Source organism: Aotus nancymaae, unplaced genomic scaffold (assembly GCF_030222135.1).
Source record: "Aotus nancymaae isolate 86718 unplaced genomic scaffold, 86718_ANA_hifiasm-v0.15.2.pri h1tg000011l, whole genome shotgun sequence".
NCBI lineage: Eukaryota > Metazoa > Chordata > Mammalia > Primates > Aotidae > Aotus > Aotus nancymaae.
The window spans coordinates 76,844,510-76,870,045 of record NW_026988422.1 but is presented as its reverse complement, the minus strand read 5'-3'; the positions used below and the strand labels follow the sequence as shown (position 1 = coordinate 76,870,045).

The window sequence follows — 25,536 nt, the reverse complement described above, 5'->3', positions numbered from 1 at the left end:
CATTATTACTCCTAAAGTCTGATCAATCCATTACAACATGCACGTCATACCTATGCTTCAGAGGAACACAGTTCTCTACTACTGTATGCCTTGTATTGCAGAGTTTTCATTACAGGAAATACGGTAGTACACAATGCTCTTTTTACCATATGCTGCATACTCTGCCACATTTTTTTCCTAAGAATGTTCTAGAGGTAGTTGAATCTGTGAATAAAAAGGACTGGCTTTTTAAACTAATTAAAATAGTATACTAATTTTTAAGAGCAGGAAAAGGTTAAAATCACCAATTTACAAACTTAGGTTGTTTATAATCCTGATGTTAGATAGACATCATATATTCTTATTATAAATATCAAGATAACAGAGGTTAAACTGGTCCTGAGTCTTTACCAAATAATACAAGATTTGTGAGAAACCACCTTAATTTAAATAAATCAAACTGTAAATGTTTATTACATCTAGAATTCTAGATTATTCAAAAAAAATCAATCAATTCTATTTTAAAGCTCCAATATCTATATGGTGCCATATTGACCAAAATCCTAGACATTTTCAAGAAGTGACTATATTTCTGGGATTTCTGTTGTGTTGTTGTTAGTTACAGAAAAGAGCCAGCACTAATAACATTGAGATCCTGAAATGTATCATTACTGAAGTTTTTTTGGTGATGTAGTTTATGGTCAAGCCATATAAAGGCTTATTGATTTTGAATCATATCTTAAAACAAGTATGCTTTTGGAAACCCTAAATTGTCAATGGCTAGATGATAGATCCTTTGAGTTGGAAAAGCTTTAATATGCAGAAGGATTTTTAGATAGCACTCACCCTAAACAAATGTCCTAATTACCCATATGCAAAGATGAAATTGAAAGAAGGACACAAAAAGTGTCACAGGTAGCCTAAAAAGCTCCCTTAATAAAACTAAAGAACAGAAATCAGATTTAGAACAAAACTTTAAATCTACACCCACCATAAACTCCCCTTCGCCACCTCCTTCCTGCAAAGGGCCCAGTGGGAGGTTGATATTCACAGTGTGATGGGAGATATTATGGAAAACTTCCCTCTAAAGGTCAATGGGCTAAAGTGGAATGATGTGCTCAGAGGGCAGGAATTCAGCCTAAAGCCTCTGTTAAAAGATTCATAGGCACACAGCTCTAAATTCAGAAGCCCTGGAACACAGGAATCTTTTGGTTTCCACATCAGTTGGAAATCTTCTCTGTGATATAAAGGGGCAATTTCAAAATAGTGCAGTTGGATGGGAGGCCAATCCCTTAATGTTATTGTTGAGGCTGCCACCCAATTCTTTGAAGAATTAAAAATAACTGTTCTAGGCTGAGGCAAAAGGATCGCCTGAGACCAGGAGTTCAAGACCAGCCTGAGCAGCATAGTGAGACCCTGTCCCTAAACAAAATGGTTTTTAATTAGCCGGGCATGGTGGTATGTGCCTAGGTGGGAGGATCTATTGAGCCCAGAAGTTCGAGGCTGCAGTGAGCTACGGTTGTGCTACTGTACTCCAGCCTGGGCCACAGAGTCAGACCCCATATCTAATAAATAAATAAATAAATATTTTTTAAAAAATAAATAAATGTCCTGGCTTTACTAAGTGAGTCTTAACAGAAATGTGGCTTTAGTAATAACCTAAAGCCTCACCTGTTATATGTAAATTTTTGGTGCCGCTAAAGAAGTGTTGTAGCAAAACTCCGGCCTAAGAAGACAAAGAGACTGATGGAGACGGAAGAGAATTTTATTTCAGGCACCCGGAATGGCAGCAGGTTCACGCCTAAAATGGCTGCAAACCCCAACAAAGAAGGCAGTTTAGCTTATATGCTGTTTGAAGCAGGAAATCAAGGCAGGAAGCGGACTTCAGACAAAGACAGTCAGTCAAGTTTTGCAATATTGGGCTTCGTGGTCATTTAACTCTATAATCTTGCAGCTGAGATAGGGGGTTGAAAGGTCGGGGGAGGTCATCCAGGGAGATCAGAAGAATAGGAAATGCAGGAATGTGCAGGCTGCAGACCTAAATATGTGCTCTGGTGCTCTTATCTATGTAGAGAGAGGGTGGTACCTGGTCTGTTAGCCTTTTCCTTTCTGAATATAGCTTACAACCTAGCCTAGAATGCAAGACAAGCTTGCAGCTTCACTAGGGAGAGGTTACTTAAATTCCTTAACCTTTGTACAACTCTTAAATGGCCTTTACTTTTAGTTAACTACTACTTGTGTTATGCTTATTATTTAAACTATATTCTGTTCTATTTTATTTCATTTTATTTTCCTTCCACAAAAGTAGCACTCAAATATAAATTTTCTCAGCTAGGCAATTTACTTCTATAGAAGGGTGTATCTCACAAATGGAGCAATGGCAAGCACACACCTGAACAAGGGAAGGAAAGGTGTTCTTATCCCTGACACAGGTATTCCCTACTACTGTGTCATTCCCCTATTGGCTAGGGTTGGACCGCACAGTCTAAGCTAATTCCAATTAGCTATTTTAAAGGGAGCAGGAGTATGAGCCAGAGTGGTGGGGTGAGCAGTTTGGCAGGGAGGATGGTTACAGAAAAAGTAACTAAAGGTGACTCAGGTCAAAATAGGTGAGCAGGGCGAGTCAGGATGGAGCAGATGACCAGGGGAACAGATGTGAACTACTGATTAGAACTGGTGGAAAAGTTGTTTACTGAAACTACAAGGAAGTTAAACTATAAAAAGGAGGACAAAGAACTGAACATACTCCTCACATACTGATTCTTTGAAGAGAAATTTAGAACTCATTGCATCCAACATACCCATCCTTCTTACCAATCTCAAAACCTCCCCTCTGAAAGATGCTTGCAGGACACTGGAAAAGGGACTGTCCTGCCCTTAAGAAGGAAAACTTAAATAATAATTGCCCTCAGCCTCAGCCTGGACATGTAAACACTGCAGACTTTTCAGATAAATAATCGTCCATCCCCCCCATTCTCCCTTAAGCACTGACATGTTAAAGTTTAATGCTGCTGAGAGAATTTCCTGTTTATCCCAGACCGAAACCTGGCAATAGACAAATATGTCCCTGGAAATCCTTTCCGAGCAGTTACTTTAAAAATCTGCATCATTCTTCTCCCTCTTTCAGATGTAGATCTTCTACCATCCAGAACTAAATTCTCAAGAACCTGAGCACCATCTCTTTCAAATGCAAACATCCAAGGAAGTAATTCTGGCTTTCGACTCCAGAATTGAAGCTCCCAACTATTACTTGTAGTACTGCTTCTTACCATAACATTCAAGAAATTTACTTCTCCTCCTGATAAATACCAACTAAAACCCCAGTCTCTTAAGAAAACTCCAAAGCCTTTTCCTTAGCTCAGCCCACTTAAAAAGTAGCTTTGCCGTTGACTAAAACAACCATCTGCGGCTGAGCCACAGCCTCTATGAGATTATGTATCAGGGCAAGCAAAAAGATCTTGAAGGTTTCCCCCACAAATATCAATGAAAGTATTCGCCCTTATAATGAATAGGTAACAACTTGTTCCATCTGCCAGAAACACAATTTGAATAAAAGTGGGGCAAAGATGAAAAACAGCTCTTATATAAATTAGCAAGTTTTATGCTACTTTTTGAAAGCTATAAGGTCTCTATTTGTGCCCGTATGTTTGTGTATGTCTATGTGAGACAGAGTAAGGATAGAGCTTGGCCTCAGCTCTCCCCCATAGAGCACCCTTTCACGCATTCCCACTGATCACAAAACAACACAGTGCAACCTCACTGACACTATACCAACTAATAGTCATACAAAGTGTGAAGGGAAAACCTTGGGCCCCAAAAGTGTTAAGCTAAAGGGAAATGTCAATCTGGGAACTGCTCAGGGCAGACCGGCCTCACATTCTATTCAAAGTCATCCCTCTGCCCCACTGAGATAGATGCATACCTGAATGCCTCCTTTGAAAAGGCTTATCCGAAACTCAAAAGAATACAATCAGTTGTCTCTCATCTACCTGTGACCTGGAAGCTCCCTCCCAGCTTTGGGTTCTCCCTGCCTTTCTGGACAGAACCCATGTACTTCTTATGAGGAAGGAGACCCTGAATCACCCTTACCCATCTAAGACCACCTCCCCCTTGACTTCTACATTGCATTTCAATAGGAGAAGTAAAGGCTGGCAGACTGAGAGCCACCTAATCTCCCTCCTATAGATCGCAGGCATGGTATAGAGGACTCTTCCCAGAAGGCACTGTTTGTGCCTAAACATGATCAACCCCCCACCTAAGTCACATACCCCAAGCCTACCTCATGGATCAAGACCCTTTCACACGTAATTTCTAGAGCTGTAAGCCTTTAAAAAGGCAGGGATTTTCTCCAGTTCGGTGTGAGAGGTTTGTTTTGCAGCCTTTCATGCTAAACTTACATATGTTGATTGCTGTCTTATGGCTCTCTAACATGTATAAAACCAAGCTGTGCCCCAAGCACCTTGGGCACATGTCTTTCCTGAAGCTGTGTCACAAATGCCAATCCTCAACCTTGGCAAAATAAACTTTCTAAACTAACTGAGACAGTCTCAGATATTCGGGGTTCACAAAATAAAGCAGCCATTCTATTGATAAAAGAAAGACTACAGCTGAATTAAATGTAAAGGAGTTTAATTGAGCAATAAACGATTTGCAAATTGGGCAGTCTTCTGAGGCAGAGTAGGCTCAGAGACGCCAGCGCAGCCATGTGGTGGAAGAAGATTTATGGACAGAAAAAGGAAAGTGACAGAAAAAAGTGAGACCAGGCATGGTGACTCATGCCTGTAATCCCAGCACTTTGGGAGGCCAAGGTGGGTGGATCACCTGAGGTCAGGTGTTTGAGACCAGCCTGGCCAACATGGGGAAACACCAATTCTACTAAAAATACAAAAAATTAGCCAGGCGTGGTGGCAGGCGCCTGTAATCCCAGCTACTCGTGAGGCTGAGACAGGAGAATTGCTTGATCCTGGGAGGTGGAGGTTGCAGTGAATCGATATTGCACAATTGCACCCCAGCCTAGGCAACAAGAACAAAATTCCATCTCAAAAAAAAGAAAAGAAAATAGAAATGAATACAGAAATAGCTGGATTGGGTATAGGCTGGCATTTGCCTTATGTAAACATGGTTCGAACAGTTGGCTACATTTGGCCAAAACTTGGTGACTGGCATACTGTAGACTATGGTCTGTTCATACCTCCACTTGTCATGCAAGATGTACAGAGAAACTTTTAGGCCGAAGTTAAAGAATGTAAGGAGGCAATTTTAGGCTAAACTTGATTTCACACTATATTATTCTTCTGGGCTTTCATGTTTCACCATGTCTTTTACTTAAAGAATTCCAAAAACTGGCCTAAGGAGATCCAAAATTGAACTAAGGTTGTAGAATGTCCCAACTTGGGAAGGAATGCTGAACAACTGATTTACAGCATTATTGCCACTGGCCAGACCACCAGATGGCCTAATAAAACAATCCCTACCAACACTTTTTCGGAAACCAGTGGGAGAATCCTTGCACTTCCACTGTCTCCCTTGCTCTTGAGCACAAGCCCTGAAGTAAAACCCTTTTCTAGGAAATACACTTGGCCCCATGTTAATTTCCATTACAGGGGGAGCCAAAAAGTCTGTGGTCTATAAGAGAGTCTCTGGCAACCACTGCAGGTCCACAGGACATGGGGAGCATTTTTCTCTCCCAAGGGGGAGGCTTGTGAGTCAGCAGGATGGCCGGACCCCTCTGCAGCTGATGGGCAGCTGTCTGAATTTTTGGTTCAGTATTACTGCAACTGGGAGTTTTCCTCTAGCCTCCCCAAGACTCCTTGCCACTGCCCTAAGCTATGCTTTCCCTCCTCTCCCGTCCCCTATATGTTGTGCTTTTGTTTTTCCTTCTTCTTCCTCCGTCCTTCCCTTCCTTCGGTTTTCACTAACTTCATCAGCTCCAGCTGAATAGACACCCACGCAGGACATGCTGAAATGGTGGATTGGCTCAGCCTAAATAGCAACGGATTGAACAGCTGATCAATATAGAAAACTCTGTTTAGTGCCCTGGCTTTGAACTCTGTAATCTTCTTTAAGTCTTCCAAGTATTTTCCCTTCCTTTGCCACACCTTGTGGGGAAGGGAAGCCTGTGGACTTTCCTGTCATCTGAGTGTGAAGCTACTGACTCTGGGTATTCTTAAAGCAAACTAAATATGGCCTGCAAAGGATTCCATACTTCTATATTTGAGACCTTGTGGATGTAACCTAGCTGTAGAAAATAATGTATAGGTTGTTCATTTTCAAGACAAAGTATCTCAAATACGCCTGGGCCTGTAAGCTCCAGAAGAACAGGATACCCTAGGCCCCTGCCTTAATAGCCAGCACCGGCTTGTTGGGACCCCTTAGTTATCCTCACCTGAACCAGAGGATTTAGCTTAGAATAGAAGTTTACTAGTTTGCAAAAATAGCTTGCCTTTCCATTCCTAACAGCTTGCTTAACCCCCTGGGTCACAGGTCAAATACCTGAAGAGTCCCAGAGCTGACTATGATCACAATGCATTAAGGGCTGCAACAAAATGCGGGGAGAAGACCCTAGAAAAAAATACCTAAAGCCCCAACCCAACGACCAATGCAAACCAGGAAAAGAGATTAAGGTGACGTGGAGGAAGATTGTAACCCTACAGGACTCAGCCTAGAGGAACCAGGGGAGGGACTTGTGCACTAGGGGATGAAGTGCTTGCTGTAACTGTACAGAGTGTGCCTGCTCAACAGACACCCGACCTTGCAAGACCAATGGTAAAGTTTCGCTTTTACTATACTTCTGGACTCTTAGTCCATTCTTTGGGTTTCAACAGGTAGGCGCGCCTTTTATAATTTGAGACAGAGCATTTCCTCCGTTAGCTTAGTAGTCAGACAAGATTAAAAACCTAACTTAGTAGCATGTGCCTGTGACAATAGCTGAGTCTTGGCCAATCCCAGAGGCATACTTCAACCACTGCTAAGTGCTCAGACTGTGTTCAGATAAGGCAAGTACCAACCTGTAACCAATCCAGCTATTTCTGTACCTCACTGCTGATTCCTGTAGGTCACTTCCCTTTGTTTGTTTATAAATCTTCTTCCACCACGTAGCTGTGCTGGAGTCTCTGTGAACCTGCTGTGATTCGGGGGGCTGCCCAATTCGCAAATTGTTCATTGCTCAATTAACCTCTTTTAAATTTAATTCAGCTGGAGTTTTTCTTTGATCAGTGCTGTCTTTAAGAGGAGAGAATTGGCAGCTCATGGGTCCAGAGTTTTATCACTCACATTCTGATCCATTTTTCCTTTTTATGTGTTTAATTTGACATCTTATTCCCCCATGCAGCCCACTGGGCAGCATCTTGCAAAAATGAGAGGCTTCTGTCTATGGTTCCATGAAATGGAAAAAGATGATATTCTTTCAGAACGCAGCTTGGCCCCAAAAGCTATGGCCCAGCGAGCAGGGACATCAAAAGCTGCTCTGCTCTTGTGGAAGCTGCAGAGAGGGAAACCAAAACCCTGGCATGCAGGCAAAAGGGTAAGAATTTCTTACCAGCCAGGGTCCTCACCTTGCACTCTCTGTGCAAACCAGTTGAGTAAATGGTAAAAAGAAAAAAAATCCCTGTTTCTCTCCTCTGCAAGGTTTTAATTAATGAGAAAAAAAATGTGCATGACTAACTGGTCTTAGGTTGTAGTGAATCTGGTGTACTTTGTGCTATGAATTTGTCATTCTGCATTGTTCTGCCATGAAGGGGTTACCAAAGAACAGAATGTGGGTGTAGGACCCCTGTAAGCCTGCTATTCAAGCCAGCCCAGCACACCGGTCAGTTACAAACTTTGCTATAGGTCCCTGAAACAGAAACAAATGAAGTTTCCCCTCTTGTCTTGTTTTATGTCCTTGACAGCTTGACTTTGTGACCATGTGGGGGTATTCTCTCTCAGTCTCTGCCATCCAGAGGGTGGAAATTTTCAGGTTCAGGTAAGGCAGCCAGTCTGAAAGGACACATCATAATGTCATGGCTAGCCTTAAAGATTCTCTTAAGCAGTTAAAATCCTTTGCAAACTTGAAACTGTCTGCTCTAGATTACTTCTGGGAGGAACAATAGCAACTGCCCCATCCCGTAGCTCTGTGGCTGAGGCTTTGCCCTTTCATGATGGTGGCATGGGTTCAATTCCCAGCTTAGGAAACGAGTCCTTTCTGGTTTGATATTTATGTGACCTTTGCCATTTATTTATTCTTTTTCTCTCCATTGTCTTTGTGACCATACGGGGGTACTCTCTCCATCTCTCCCATTCAGAGGGTGGAAATTTTCAGGTTCATGTTAGGCAACTTGCAATTTTCTGTCTTGAATTTTCCTTTCTCTGAGCTATGTTGGAGGCGATTCTAGATCTTATAAAAACTGCTTGCAATCTCTTTGTAGACACTTTGTCCAGCCATGGTTAAATCATAACCTTACTTAAGGCTTATTGGATTTGTTAGGGAAGCAGGAGCCTAGGAGAGCCAGAGTAACCCCATTTTAAGTTCAGCTCCATCTTCAGATTAACTGGGCACATTCCTTGCTGGTCACTACCCACAGTCATAAGATATTTACAGTGAAGGAAACAGCCTACAATACCTTCATAGACATACTCCTACAACAGCAGAAAGTCCAAATGTTCCAATACCCATAACAAAATATGCTTTCAAGATTGTTACAGTTACGGTTTGATGTATTTACACACTAAAACATCAAGAACAGTTCTCTTTAAATTAGTAGACTATAAATGTTGTCATGCTCTCTGTTCATGCTTACATTGACGCAGCTTAGCTTAGCTTTTACATAGAGATGACCCCTATACAAGAAAAACTTAAGGATGCCCTACTCTGCAATGGAGTAGCTTTCAATAAACTCTCTCTTCTCACTGCACTCTGCCACTTGCCTTGAATTCCTTCCTGTGTGAGATCCAAGAACCCTCTCTTGGGGTCTGGATCAAGACCCCTTTTGCTAGTAACAGTTGTACTTGGAAAAATTCCTTTGGGAAAATAAAAGTCTTAAATGTCAGAAGTATTGGCTGTTTGTCCCTAACAGTCAACCAGCTACAGTCTGGCAATTAAATATTTAAAAGGATTTTTTTCAAGAGCTCTATGGTAAATGAGATTAATTAAAAGGGTATATCCAAGCTATACATACATTTAAAAGGCCTTTTAGCTTTTTTCTCTTCTTGGATCTTGTTTTTTGAAGAAAAGAGTTTTGGGTTTTTTTTTCTCAGTCAATTGAATTGTTTTTTCATTTACTCTGTCCTCTGACCCACATGCCTTCACTGCCCCACATGAGAGGACCTAAGGTAATTTCTGACAGCCTGGGACTCCTTGAGAGAAACAGAAGAGGCACCACAGACTCCTGTTTTGGGAGAAACCTCGGTTTTCCACGTGGAACCCCAAGAATTATAAGGAAACAGATACTTCTGAAAATCTGAGGCTCTGTTCTATTTTGCATTATGTTGCCTGATCTTTTTGACTTTTGGGGGCATCGGAAATTACTTTGCATTATTTTAAAAAGTTGAATCTTAATGTGTAACAGTTAAATAAGAGCATACTTTTTTTTTTTTTTTGAGATAGAGTTTCGCTCTTGTTATAGAGTTTCGCTCTTGTTACCCAGGCTGGAGTGCAATGGCACGATCTCGGCTCACCGCAACCTCTGCCTCCTGGGTTCAGGCAATTCTCCAGCCTCAGCCTCCTGAGTAGCTGGGATTACAGGCACGTGCCACCATGCCCAGCTAATTTTTTGTATTTTTAGTAGAGACGGGGTTTCACCATGTTGACCAGGATGGTCTCGATCTATTGACCTCATGATCCACCCACCTCCCCAAGTGCTGGGATTACAGGCATGAGCCACCGCACCCGGCCTGTCTGTCTATTTATATCTGTCATGTATGTGATGTCTTACTACCAAGATATGTAAAAGACCTCTAATTAATTGGCTTAACGAAAAATAAATGCTTAAATAAAATATTTTATCAGAAAAGCAAACACTTTAATGCCTTTTAGTTCACATAGCTTTAGTAGTCTTTGGTAAATACGGACAGTTTTAAAGACTATTGGTAAAATTAAAACATTTTTAAAATTTCAGCATTCGATTTAAATTAGGCAGGTCAGAAACTGCTCTTGCTAGATGCTTTAAGGTTATAAACTGTTTCTATGACTTTTGATAACTATTAAAAGGGTATTATTTAGTTTTCCCATAAATTAAATATTAAAAGCTCGCTAACACAGGGCCAGAATCTGGGCTCATATGTCAGAATAATAGGGATTTTCTGGAGCATTTATCTTTTCTTTTACAAAAAATTGAAAAGGGTTATAAAAATCTTACCTGATGGTCAAAGTGGTTAAAATTAGATTTGTTTATAAAATTTTATTGAAATTAGCTTTAGTATTAATACACTAATGCAAAGGTAAAATTTGGTTTTGAGCAAGATTTTCATTCACCTATAGGAAAAAGAGACAGTTTTTTTTTTTTTTTTAGACAGATTCTTGCTCTGTTGCCCAGGCTGGAGTGCAATGGCATGGTCTCAGCTCACTGCAACCTCAGCATCCTGGGTTCAAGTGATTCTCCTGCCTCAGCCTCCTGAGCAGCTGGGACTATAGGTATGTGTCACCACATCCAGCTATGTTTTGTATGTTTAGTAGAGATGGGGTTTCACTATGTTGGCCAAGCTCGTCTCGAACTCTTGATCTCATGATCCACCCGCCTCGACTTCCCAAAGTGCTGGGATTACAGGCATGAGCCACTGCACCTGGCTATGCTGTCTTTATTGGATCTGGTTATTTGGAAAACTGAGTCCTCTCTCTAAGAAAGACTAAAGGATTTTTGCTGTTTATAAATCTTTGAGTTAATCACATTGGTTAAATAAATAAACTGTGGTCCATTTTGTGATGTCAAGTGTTGTAAATTTTGATATTTGACAAGCTTTCCAAAATCAAATCCTGAATTAAGCCTTTTTTGACCTAATCAACCTTTTTGTATAGTAGGTCCTCTGAAGTCCAAAAGAGACATACGTGGCTTGTTTTGTATATTAAAACCACACAGGAAATGCTATCATATTTAAAATGGTGTTTAACTTTTTGAGATTATATTCATATAAATGTGTGATTAATATGTATTTCAAAATTATATAAGATTCCTATAATTCTGATATGCATAAGTATATGCTATCAATAATAATTATGATTGTTATGTTAAATTATTGTGTGCCACAGAAATGACCAGATTTCTCTGTTGATTGCATCTTTAACTGTGGCTATCCTAAGACTCTTGTCATCCACTGACAATTGTCTTGTTTTGATTCTTTCCAAAAGAGGGCTTAAAATCAGCTACAGGACTCTCATGGATAGTCTTGAATGCAGGTCTCTGACAACTTTAGAGATTGAGCCATTAGTATAGAGGGACACTTTCTTGGAGAGCTAATGTGTCCATAAGTATCAAGCAGAACAGTACTTAACTGCATGGACTAAACTAATAGAAGATTAAAATAATCTTTTTATGATCTTTTCTTCCTGAAATGCTGCTGACCCTTTTTGTTTTGTTTTTCAGAGTTCTAAACTATTTATAACTTTTAACAATTGAGTAAAATATAACCTATAAGCAAAATTTTGAGCATATTTCTCTCTACCTAATTTCTGCAGAATTTGGAAATAATATGTGAGTATTCCTAACTTATGGCAATATAGTGTTTGCCTAAGTGCAATGAGAATCTGTTTTCTTTTGTAACAGGACATAACTGGGGACACTGGTTATTTTATCAAGGCTTTGATGAGAATGGCATGCTTTCATATTGCTTTTCTAGAAATTGAGGTTGACTTATAAAGCCAATAAGAGCCCCTTGGAAAAACTGCCCTCATATCCTGTCTATGCAGTCCTTGTACAGGGTTCCTGACCTATGGTAAGTAAAGAATGTCACTTTCTAACAGGTCCAGGAGCCCCAAGTTATCTTTGGACCTGAAGAGGGGAGGAATTCACCCAATTCATATAAGTGTTTGCAGGCACAGATAAATCCATAGCTAGGCTCACAGCTTTAAAAAGTCTAATCTTTGGGAGGCAGAGGCGGATAGATCACAAGGTCAAGAGATTGAGACCATCCTGGTCAACATGATGAAATCCCGTCTCTACTAAAAATACAAAAAATTAGCTGGGCATGGTGGCACGTGCCTGTAATCCAGCTACTCAGGAGGCTGAGGCAGGAGAATTGCCTGAACCCAGGAGGCGGAGGTTGCGGTGAGCCAAGATCGCGCCATTGCACTCCAGCCTGGGTAACAAGAGTGAAACTCCGTCTCAAAAAAAAAAAAAAAAGTCTAATCTGAGAATCCTTATGAAACAAAGTTCCAGAAAAGCCAATTTAAAAAAAAGCTTATAGGGCAAATATTTTTGCTGTACTTTATGCAAATAATCAAACCAAGTATAATTAAACTAAAATTTACTTTGCAAACACGTCAGTCCTACCATAATTTATCTTTCGTAAAAATGAGAGACTGGAGAGAAAAAGACTATAATATAACTGTTGTAGGTTCAAGTCTTATCTGTTGTTTTTGAGATTTTTAATATTATTTTCTGGGTTACAAGTCTCCAAACAAACATTTTAAATTTTTTCTTCCGTTTTTCTAACTTAAACTCAATAAAATTGCTACTACTTTTTCCTAAGGCCTGTAAACTAAGGCTTATTCTTTGTAATACTAGCAAGAAAACTTGAAAAATTGCCACCACCTTCTTCCTCTGTAACTAAAAATGCTTTCAGCCTAATATCTGGGTAGATTATGCCCACCATCAACAGTTGTTTTTCTTTCATTTCCATAGAAATGTCTCTTATTAAAAGTATGTTTCCTTGTGTTTCAGACAGCAGGAGACTCATTCACCAGCCTATTCACTTAAATTTCAAATGGCATCTGATTTCTTCTCATAAGCATTTTAAACTGGACTTAGGCATTTCATTAATTATCACTGGGTGCTATTTGATTTTTAAAATAATTGTTTGTTATATTCAATAGGCGTAGAGATGGTTAAAGTTTATGCCTTCCAGGCTTCAACAGTTCTAAGTGGAGCTAATGATGGCCCAAGAATTCCAACCCATACCACCTCAGGAATATCCTAATTCCTATGGGTCTCTAGAACAGTCAGTGAGAGATTTCTATGCTCCTCTAAGGTTAGACAAGGACAACAACCCTGTTCAGCACAGCTGTTCTGTATAGCTTCAGAAGATGAGATCTTCGGTCCTTTTTCCTTAAGAATAAAAAGGGTGAAATCTCTCAGAGGGGAATGAGACAGTAAGGATGGAGCTTGGCTTCATTTCACCCCAACAGAGCATTCTTTCATGCATTCCCACTGATCTCAAAACCCGCACCACTACCTCGCCAATGCATACCCATTAATAGTTATACAAAGAAAATAGCCATTCTGTATTGTTCTGTGATCTTATAATGTTTAGCCATGCCTTTTACTTAAACAATTCCAGACACTGATTAAACCAAGGAGATTGAAATTAAACCATGGTTGCTGAATCTCCCATTTCGGGAAGGAATGCTGAACAATTAATTCACGGCCTTGTAGCCACTGGCCAGACCAGCAGGTGGCCCATTTTTCAAGACAAGCATCACAACCAGCTTTGCTGACCTGCATACCCTACCCCTCACATGCATTGCCCAACCCAGCTTATATACTCTACCACTGATATCAATTCCCACACTCTGCCTTAAAAAAAAAACCTACCAGCTCTTTCTGGGGAACCAGCTGAGGATTCTTGTGCCTCCACTGTCTCCTTTGCAGTTGGCAACAAGTCCTAAAATTAAAGCCTTATCTAGGAAATCCTCTTGGCCCCATATTAATTTCCATTACATGGGGAGCCAAAGAACCTGTAGTCTGTAACATATGTATATATATTATGTATATATGGTATCTTCTTACCTCCGGAGAATATTGACAAATTACTTTATAAAATTCCTTAAGAGACCTCTATTCTAAATATGGTTGGTGTAATAAGTAACTCAAAGTCTAAGCTGCTGGAGCTTTAAAATATTTTGAGCCTTAAGCGAATGTGATTATGGGACCTGAGTCATGTAAACAGGCAGCTGCAACCTAGGCAACTGCAACTTTCTTTCCCTAATTACAGATTAGCCTTTTTTCTTACTTACATTATTTTGTAAAATGTAGTAAATGACTAAATGGAGCCAGGGAAGACTCCTTCCCTCTTTTTTTTTTGAGACGGAGTCTTGCTCTGTTGCCGAGGCTGGAGTGCAGTGGCACAATCTTGGCTCACTGCAATCTCCACCTCCCAAGTTCAAGCAATTCTCCTGCCTCAGCCTCCCAAGTAGCTGAGATTACAGGCATATACCACCAGGCCCGGATAATTTTGTATTTTTAGGAGAGACAGAGCTTCACCATGTTGGCAAGGCTGATCTCAAACTCCTGACCTCGTGATCTAACCGCCTCAGCCTCTCGAAAGTGCTGGGATTACAGGCACGAGCCCCTGTGCCCGGTCTGACTCCTTCCCTCTTAGGTGTTGATCTTCATTATAGATTAACGTCCCTCTTTCCTCTCTCAGAACGACTTCATGACTATAACATTGTCTAGGGTGGAATGTTAAATATACTCTTTTAAATTGGAAAGGCAATGAAAACTAGCTGTATGGAAATCAAAACAAATTGTAACTAATTGAATTGCTGCATTTCATAAACCACCCTTGTGTAGAAAATGTTGTAATCCTACTAAATTTATTTGTTTTCTGCCTATATAAGCAAGGCCTTAACTTTTAACTGCAGAGCACTAACCCCATTTCTCTGGAATCCATGTTTGCTGAATGGCCATTCCCAGCTTTTTGCTTAAATAAATGCTTTAAAACTGATTTCTGATCCTTTTGATTAATTCAGATTGACAGTTGCAAAAAATATCTGCTTATATGTTAAATTAAGTTTAGCCTAGAGCTGTCTTCTTACGTATTCTAAGTTTGGCCCAATATTTTCTATGTATACACAGTGAACTGTAACCTAACTGCATGTATAAACAGATTGTAACCTACTCATGTGCCAATCACCAACTTTTGGCCAATCAAAGACAGCCAACTGTTAATAAGGCAAACACCAGGATGTAACCAATCTGGCTGTTCCTGTATTTCATTTCCATTTTCTATAAGTCACTTTTCTTTTCCTGTCTTTTTTTCCCCCACATGGCTATGCTGGAGCCTTTCTGAATCTATTCTGGTTCAGAGGCTGCCTGACTTGTGAGTTCTTCTTTGCTCAGTTAAACTCTGTTAAATATCATTTGTCTAAGGTTTTCATTTTAACATAAGTAAAGTAAATATTCCCAAAACTCTCAGAAATATAGGAACTAACCCAAATTTCAAGATTTCGAGTATACGTGATTTCAGTAAATCTGCAAGTGAAACGAGTATAATAATGTTTGTTTCGTAAAAACAGCTGTGTTTTCAGTTATCAGCATAGAGTACCATGATGAGCACACTTTTTGCTTCTACCTAGGCTTACTACTCAAATAAACTAATATATTTACCAATGTTTACAGAATTTATAGATTTGATTTTTATTAAATAGAATCATTATTCTGACAAAGTTCATATCAATAGTAATTGTATTTTCTAATGTTTCTGTTTAGATGTAGTTTTCAAAATCTTTTTGGTAACTTGAAACCTTAATGGTAGACTAAGATAAATTAAATGGCAGATACTCATTGAAAATCTAGATCACTTCTAAGTAGGATAAAATATTAACACATTAATTGCTGATCATAAGTTTATCTGTTTTTAGCTTCTTATTTTGTATAGATACTAAAGACTTTTGGGTTTGTTAAAGAGGATGTTCTTTTTGCCACATTGAAGAATTGTACTAAGAAGATGCCTCTAGAAATTGTGAGATGGTATAGTCACATAATTTGCTAAAATGCCAAAAAATGCTAACATACAACAGGCAATTCACAGTTGTCTACTTAAACAGTTTTCTCTGAAAAATAAAGGATACTAAGGGTTGAAAATTATAATGAATAATATATAAATTGAACTACTAGACATAAACAGGATGAAGGAAAAACTTCTGTATGCAAAGTATTCAAGTAATGTAGAATGTAGTTTGGTTATGGGAAAAAGAGCAATTCTTTCCCAAAGGCGCTGTTTACTCATTATTCCTGAATGAGGAGGATAAAAGAACCAAAACCTGAAAGGGAAGTACGGGGAAGACAGAGAAAGAGAATTTTATCTTATGTGGCCATGTTGGCTAAGACTGAATAGATTTATTGTAAGGTTTTTAAATGAGCTTTAATATTAACAGTGTACTGATACAAAACTAGAGTTTCATTTTCTCTCTCTTAAAACAACATTGTTTTAGATTATCTCATTTCTGTTCTTAATAAGAGGTTGTAAAAGGTTTTTCTTTACCTTTTGAAAAATCTGCCTAGGAGACTACCACAGTCTGAATGTCTGTGTCCCCCACAAAGTTCTTATGGGGAAACCTAATCACAAATGTGATGATGTTAGGCGGTGGAGCCTACTGGGAGGTGATCAGATCATGAGGGCAGAGACCTTATGAATGAATGCCCTTATAAAAGGGACCCCAGAGAGCTACCTTGCCCCTTCCACAACATAAGGACACCGCCAGAAAGCACTATCTATGAACCAGGAGGTAGGCCCTCACCAGACACTGAATCTGCCTTGATCTGGGACTTCCCAGCCTCTACAACTGTGAGAAATTTGTTGTTTATAAGCTACTCAGTCTATGGTATTTTGCTACTATAGCCCAAACAAACTGAAGAAACTAAGACAGAAACAAGACTCTGTGTCTCATCAGAATAATTTCCTGTGGCTTTTTTTGTTTTGTTTTGTTTTTGAGACAGGGTCCCACTCTGTCACCCAGGCTGGAGTGCAGTGCATGACCATGACTCACATAGCCTCGACCTCCCGGCAATCCTCTTGCCTCAGCCTTTCAAGTATCTGGGACTACAGGTGTAAGCCAACATGTCAGGCTAAGTTTTTTTGCTTTTCTGTAGAGACAAGGTATCCCTAGGTTGCCCAGGCTGATCTCGAACTCTTAGGCTCAAGTGATCCTCCCACCTTGGTCTCCCAAAGTGCTGGAATAACAGGCATGAGCCACCACTCCAGGCCTCCTGTGCTTTTTGTCTTTATGATGTCCTAGATTATTTAAGGGAACCAAGCCTTCTCAATGTTAAAAGAGCTAAGTTTTGTTACTCTTTTTGTTTCTTACAATTGTGTTACCCCCTATATTTACTTTTGAAATCTCTTAGTGTCATATAGGTTAAATAAATAACTAAGAATTGTTTCACAGTGGCCTGTAATGTGGGTTAATCAAGTACTCAAATCTTTTGGCATTTCTGATAACTTTTGATATTTTGCCTTTCCAAAGCTAAATCCTAAATGAAATCTTGGTCTTGAACTGACTGAAATTTCCCAGAGGGACCCTTGAAAATCTCAAAAGATTTGTTCTTACCTGTAAAAGATACGCTAAACTAATTAGGTTTATTTGATACATTGAATTCTATGGAAAGCGTTGTCAAATAAAAAGAGATGTTTAACTGTCCTTAGGTTACATTTGTATAGGTAAATGTTATGAATATAAATATTTCGGGAATTATATAAAGTTCCTAGAAATTTGTCAGTGCCCTTGCTGGCATGATACATCTTTATGCTTCTTTGTCTGATAGTAGACAACAATGGCAAAATATTATCCATTATTTTAGTTATTATTTTAATGTTGCATATTACAGAAACAACATAACTGCCTTGTCAACTGTATCACAGTGAACTTTCAGCAGATCTTTAACGATGACTACTTTAAACCTTTTGTCATTCAGACAGTAATTGTTATCTGATGTTTTTCTGAAACTCTTGCAATCAGCTACTAGCAAGAATGCTTATCTTCAACATAAACAGATTGTCTCTGAGATCATGGAAAGGACTATGACAGGAACTCTGGGGTACAGGCTTCTGGTGGCATTGCTTAAATAATGGAGATCATAACCACTAGACTGAGTCAGGATTGCCAGAACTTTAGCAGAGAAGCTAATGGGTTCATTAACTGCTAACTCAATCAAGCAGAACAAGACTGAATTACATGGGACTGAATGAAAAATGATTATAATTTGTATCATTTTTTTCTTTAGAACACTGCTAGTTTTTCAATCAATGTTCTCTTTTTTGGATACAAGGAACTCCTTTCTCTTTTCTCCTGTGCTATCTATAACTTACAATAATTTGGTAGATTTATACCTTTGTAAACAAAAATGAAATATACCCTTTTTCTCTCTACCTGGTTCCTCCAGAATTCAGAAGCTCTTATTGAATATTCTTATGGTCATAGCATTATAGCAATTTGCATAAGTCAAATAAGAATCTGTTCTCCTTGTAACAGGACATAATTGGGAAACTTGGTTATGAAACCGCCTTTGCAAATATTATAACAGTGAGAAAATAATGACAGTGGAGGAGATCTGATCTAGCCAACCCCCCTGTTGCCTTTAGCATTCAAGCTGCCAAGCTAGCTTTGGGAGACATTTAGCTTATAGTTTAAATGATAATAGCCCTTCCCCAAAATTCAAATGCCTTTCTAAAGAAACCACAAGGCGAGGAGGAGGACAGGAGCCTGAATTCTGCTAAGGTGTAGACATAAACAGTTACCAGCTATTATTCCAGAGGTCACAAGATATGCAACTTCTCCAATTATTCCTGCAGATAACATCACTATGGCAGAACTTAAGATCGGTGTTTTGAGATATCTTTTCATGTTTTTTGCATGTCTGACACCCATGGCTCCAGCTGGACCTGCCAACCCCTCTTGTGGCCCCACCCATAATCGACTCAGCATAAGAGGACATCTTCAACTCCCTATGATTTAATCTGCAACACAACTATTGGCAGTAGCAAGCACCCACTGCCTAGCCAACCCCACTCCTTCCTACAAACTGGCTTCGAAAACCCCCTAAAGCTACAAGCCTTTGATGAGACTAATTTGAGCAATAACTCAGTCTCTCATGTGGCATGGCTGGCCTCATGTCAATTAAACTTTCTTTACTCAATGCTGTCAATTGATGTTGTTTGTGCAGCAGGCAGGAAGAACCCATCAGCCAGTTACAGTTACATTATGAAGCCTTCGTAGAATGTCATATTTGAGAATTGCGTGGAATCTGATATGACTAAACAATTTTAAGAAACTAAGATTGACTTTATAGAGCCAATGTTTTCAAAGCCCTCTTGGAAAAACTGATCTGATACCAGCATTACAGAATTCTCAGCCTCACAGATGAGTAAAAAAGGTCACTTCCTAGGAAACTTAGAATATTTGGGAGACCTCAAGAAGAAAGGAATTCACCTAAATCTATAAATATTACAGATTAAGTCTGATGACAAGTTCTTGGCTTGACTTCTAGCATCAAGAAACCTCTAAAAGTCCACCCAGTCTGAGATTCCTTATAAGAGTTCTGGCAATGCAAACTTTAAAAAGCTCTAAGTGGTCAATTACCATTCTTGCTGTGCTTGTGCAAATGATCAGACTAAATTTAGTGAGACTAATTTTGTAACCAAAAGTAATCCTACTTTGATTATCTTTGATCAAAAAATGCAGGTGATTGTAGAGAGAAATTTTATGTTTTGATGAAAAACTATAACCCACTCTTGTGAGTGATCAGAATCTAGTTCTGTTCATCATGTTTGAAATATTTTTCACCTCTTTGTAAACTAGATCCTTCTGTCTTGCCCATCTTGCCAGTAATTAACACATCTAATTTTTCTCCCACTCACCTGACATGGCATCACTAAGAACTAAAACCTGACTTCCTGGATCATTATTAAGACTGGGTTATCTTGTTACAAAGCCCTAAAAGCTGAAATGGGACACCATGATATAAAATTCAAAGGACTTATTGCTGCAACAGTTTGGTCCACTCAGGAATTTCACCAAACACTCACCTCTTCCCTGCTCTGCTCTGGAAAATAACCATAACTGTGACACTGATGTTCTCACTCCACCATCTAAACATGCTTCAAGCCCAACATCTAGACATCTTCTCAACTTCCTGCCCTCTGTACTCAAACCTAGGTGTATAATCTATCCCAACTATTACTCTGTGCTTTTCTGTTTCCTCATTCTATGCTCTTCGTCCCCTCTGCAGATCTCTTATCTCACAATTTCTAACCTAAACCTTCCCTGTTTAGCAATCAACTTAGCTTATTTTACATATGTTGAAACTTCAAGGGATGATAGGGGAAATGTTAACCACTGAAACCCTAGAGTTGGTATAAAGATTATTTTAAAGTGAAAACATTTAAGCTAAAGAAGATGCAAAAAGAAATCTTATTTGAACTTCCATCATATGACTCAAGCAGAGTCTCCAGAGAAAACCCTTCTGTTATGCCCCTCCAAAGGGAGTTTCCTGTGAATTCAGCTGCTGTGGAGATAGCCCAGTTCCTGCCCAACTGAAGTGGCATTAAAACACCCAATGGAGGGCCAGGTGCTGTGGCTCATGCCTATAATCCCAGCACTTTGGGAGGCCAAGGTGGGTAGATCACGAGGTCAAGAGATCGAGACCATCCTGGTCAACAAGGTGAAACCCTGTCTCTACTAAAAATACAAAAATTAGCTGGGCATGGTGGCGCGCGCCTGTAGTCCCAGCTACTCAGGAGGCTGAGGCAGGAGAATTGCTTGAACCCAGGAGGCGGAGGTTGCGGTGAGCCGAGATCGCGCCATTGCACTCCAGCCTGGGTAACAAGACTGAAACTCCGTCTCGGGGGGAAAAAAAAAACACCCAATGGAATCTTCCATACCTTCTCACTGAAGCCCTTAAGTAAACCTTCTGTTAAGTTTGGTATATACATCTTTTATCTCTGGCTATTCAGGAAGTAATTTATCACTGAGCTCTCCCACATGCACTCAGAAAGAAACTTTCTCTTCTCTCCAATTAATCTACTATCAGTTAATTTGCAGGCCCCAAAACATCTGCACCTAAGTTGGAATAAGAAAAGTTTTTCTCCCAACATAATCATTTATTCTCATTTTCCAGAGGCAGGTCACATCAATCCTTCAGTATTCCAAGAGACGCAATTATAGAAAATATATCAACACAGACAAAGAGTGTCAGAAAATGGGAAATTTCCATTAGGCAAAAATTCAATCATCTAAGTGAGTCAGTAGGTGGCACCAAAGAAGAAAGAAGTACATCTCCATAAATGCACAGATCGCTCTGAGTCCTGAAAATCCAATAAAAGTTACTCCTATAGACGGTCTGTGCTCTGTTTTATCTTTAAATGTCCTACTTTAGCACAGGTTTATACTGTAAACTGCCTCAAGATCTCCTTGAAAGGAAATTTTAAAAATTGCAAATAAAAATAAAACTTAGAAAATACTTGCAAAAAAATTTCACATTACTACTGCCAAAACCTAATTCTGGACATCTACCTTTCTGGGTTAGATACAAATTATATCATATTCAAAGAATATGGGCTGCTCACAGCAGCTCATGCCTGTAATCCCAGCACTTTGGGAGGCTGAGGCAGAAGGATTGCTGAAGGTCAAGTCTCCGAGACCAGCCTGAGCAACATAAAGAGACTCCATCTCTACAAAAAAAATTTTTTAATTAGATGGATGTGGTGATGCATGCCTGTAATCTCTGAGGTGGGAGGATCGCTTAAGCCCAGGAGTTCAAGGCTACAGTGAGTATGGCCATGCCACTGCAGTCCAGCCTGGGTGACAAAGTGAGACCCTGTCTCAAAAAATAAAAGAAAAAAAGAAACATGGAATCTTCTTAGATTTGATCCACTGAGGCAGAGGCAAGAGGATAAGCACAGAGAAATCTGTTTCATAAGTTAGAGGAATAGGTACATTTTATCTGATTCTGAACCTTTTTGGCATTTCAAATGGCAGGGCAGGGACTTCTACCATCCATCTGTAGATATAAACATGATTAAAAAAAGAAAAAAAGACATTTCTCCTAGTTGAATGCTAATCTTGCCAAAGATTCTAAGCCAAAAGAGGACTGAACTCTAGTAACCTCACAGAAAGGCTTTGCTGTTGTTGTTGTTGTTGTTGTTGTTGTTGTTGTTGTTGTTGTTTTGAGACAGAGTTTTGCTCTTGTTGCCCAGGCTGGAGTGCAATAGTGCAATCTCGGCTCACTGCAACCTCTGCCTCTTAGATTCAAGTGATTCTCCTGCCTCAGCTTCCTGAGTAGCTGGGATTACAGGCATGTGCTACCAAGCCTGGCTAAGTTTTATTATTATTATTATTTTTAGTAGACAGGGTTTCTCCATGTTGGTCAGGTTGGTCTCGAACTCCCAACCTCAAGTGATCAAACTGCCTCGGCCTCCCAAAGTGCTGGGATTACAGGCGTGAGCCACTGCATCTGGCCTTGTTGTTTCTTAATAATAATATTTAGCTTCCCAGCTACTCCAGAGGCTGAGGCAGGAGGATCTCTTGAGCCCAGGAGTTCAAGGCAGCCTGCCTGAGCAACATAGCAGATCCTAATTAAAAAAAAAAAATCAGCAATGTTGAGAAAGAATAGTCCCTTAAATGGTTAAAGATACCTCACAAATTCATCTTGCCATTCTTCCTCATCCCAAAACAAAATCAAAGTAGCACATCACCCAAGATATAGTTACTAAATTCATTTAGCTATATTAATTAAAATAAGGAGAGATGTTCCTCCTCCGCAGACACTGATAATACCTCATGGCTAAGGCAGCACTTCTCCCCAAGTCCTCCTCTCCAACAAGGTGCAAGCTGTAGGCTTCCACTTACTCTGGCAAATTCCATGGGTTTAGGAAGAAGGCACATGACCATGACATCGAAGCGAACATCACATACTGTCTTCAGCCATTTGGTGACAAACTGAGGCTTCAGCTTTTCCACTAGACTTCCCACTTCATCATCCATCATATATGCGGTGGAGTGAAACCACTGAAACACCATGGCCACCAGCCGGGCCAAGCTTTCTGTAGGCGTGTTCTCACTGGGTGTGCAGAGGCTCACCTAGAAGTAGGTAGATTAGAACCTTGTTCAGCTTCCATCCATCTTTACAAAATTATTATGGGTGGATTAAAAGGCAAAAATAAGTAAAAAAAATCCCAGATAATCCATTTGAAATAGGTGGTTTCTTTTTTTTTCCTTGTGTGTACAGAATAGAAACAGGTGAAATCAGCAGTTTTAAAAATGGGGATTGCTTATCCAGAAACTGTGTTTCTTTCTACAGGGAGATGGATTGCAACAATGGTTTTCCCTCAAGAGTTCATCTTCTAATTAAGCATTTTCTCCTACAAGAAATCTATTACATAATCTGCACCAGATAAATGCTTCTAAAAAGTTAGGTCAACAGGCAGGGCATGTTGGCTCACACCTGTAATCCCAGCACTTTGGGAGGCTGAGGTGGGTGGATCTCAAGGTCAAGAGTTCGAGACAAGCCTAGCCTGGCCAATTTGGTGAAACCCTGTCTCTACTAAAAATACAAAAATTAGCTGGGCATGGTTGTGCGCCCCTGTAGTCCCAGCTCGGGAAGCTGAGACAGGAGAATCGCTTGAACCCGTGAGGCAGAGGTTGCAGTAAGCCAAGATCAAACCACTGCACTCCAGCCTGGCAACAAAGCAAGACTCCATCTCAAAAAAAAAAAAAAAAATTAGGTCAATAAAATGATATTTCATCCATATCCTCAATGAAAATGATCTATATACATTTCAGTTCTAAAATGATCATATTTCACTAAGAATTTTGTATTAGTAATAATTCGGATTATCTGGGAGTCCTCTAATTCACTATTATAAATAGACTTTTTAAAACATTATTCATTCATTTACTATGAACTAATCTTTTATTGAGTACTATGGCAGCATCCAGGAATAAAAATAAATAAATAAAACACTGCCCTTGCCTTCAAAGAGTTCACAGTAGTAGCCATTGTGTCATTAGATAATAACTTCTAGAAAGCAAGATATGTGAAATCAACAATTAAATGCCAATTTGGTAAAGACTTTTTCACAGAACTATGTGCAAACGTAATAGAGATATATCACTATGGAGACTGAATCTATGTCTCCAATGGGTAAAACAAAAGCCTGCTTCTCTGCAGAATTGGTAAATTCAGCTTGAGTGGGACTTTATATCTGTATGTTTGATCTCTACTGAATAGATGTTGCAGTGAAATCAGTCAATAGTAATTATATTCCTTACATTACTTCAGCTATAACTTCTCTGGTGTACACAGACTTACCATAAATATACAAAAAACTCCACAGAGACTGAACTTTCAAGAAAAATTTCATCTGCATAGGTGATGGGATGTGAATTAATCTGTAAATGCTATTGAATCTAGTATTTGACAATATATACTACTAGCAGATTTCCTACTTGTACCAGTCTAGCCTCTGATACTGATTTAACACCTCGCTATTCATCAAAATCAACAGCTAAGAGCTGTTTAAAAAATTCCCAAGATTCTGGAATGTGATCTGGGCATTGTCAGTTTTTAAAAGCTATCCTAGGTAAAACGTGCAGCTCAGGGTTCAGAGCTACTGCCACAGAGAATTCAGTCCCATTGCTAAGGTTGATTTTTCACTACTTATTCCTTTAAAAAAAAAAAACAAGAGAGAGTCTTCATCAATACAATTGTGGAATGAGAAATAAGAAAGTGGAGAATAGTTAACTTCTTTTTCTTACTAAGAACCAGATTCCGAATTGACTGAGCAGCCTCTGGTCATGTTTGTCATCGTCCTTGTTATCAAAGTCAGCATTATCCAGGGAATGGTGGGAAGAGGAGAGGCCCAGCTGCCGCCGCCGGTTCAGCTCATATTCCCGCTGCTCAGCATGGAACTCAGCTTCTTTCAACAAGCTGTCAAAGAGCAGTGAGATTTCAAGTTAGACTGTGAAAAAACACATTCTAGATCATGACCCATTCCGAGGAAGTACCTCCTGAGTACTCAAGCATTCTGGATTGCTCTTCTTTAAATTGAGTACTGTTACTGAGTTACTGAGTACTGTGCATCCTGAGTTACTCCAGGATGTCTAATTTTGTTTTCTTACTATTTTATACTCCATTCCCATTTCAAAAATGAACAAACTGAGACACAAAGAGGCTAGTTCCTCCTATCAATTAGAATCAAACAGAACTGATGCCGTCTGACTTCTGGTTCGCCAACCATCCCACTATAAGTCAACGCTTCCTCTTTAACGATCATGAAACTGTGCAGACAGCAAATGTATGATACGAAGAAAAACTGAGGAGCTTGTACCCAAATGGAAAATATTCAGCATCTGGTATTCAAAGACAAGAAACAAAAGAGTTGACCTCTATCCTATCAAACTTACGTTCTAATATTATTGCTTTAATTAAAAAAAAAAAAACTTGCCTCCAGTTGGGCGCGGTAGCTCACGCCTGTAATCCCAGCACTCTGGGAAGCCGAGGAGGGCAGATTGCCTGAGGTCAGGGGTTCGAGACCAGCCTAGCCAACATGGTGAAACCCCGTCTTTACTTAAAATACAAAAGGTGCACGCCTGTAATCCCAGCTACTCGGAAGGCTGAGGCACGAGAGAATCCCTTGAACCCGGGAGGCAGA

The 25,536-nt window shown here is 39.6% G+C and overlaps 1 protein-coding gene across 15 annotated transcripts in view; it reads right to left on the bottom strand.

Moving 5' to 3' along the window:
• Positions 1–25,536, bottom strand: part of UNC79 (unc-79 homolog, NALCN channel complex subunit) — a 272,118-nt gene that overhangs the window by 136,550 nt on the left and 110,032 nt on the right. For all 15 annotated transcript variants that reach the window (XM_064375185.1, XM_064375187.1, XM_021675722.2 and 12 more), the window contains 2 exons: positions 24,641–24,812; positions 22,733–22,963 (listed from right to left, as the gene is read on the bottom strand). In XM_064375185.1, coding sequence (XP_064231255.1) covers positions 22,733–22,963; positions 24,641–24,812 — 403 coding nt within the window. The remainder of the gene's footprint in view (positions 1–22,732; positions 22,964–24,640; positions 24,813–25,536) is intronic.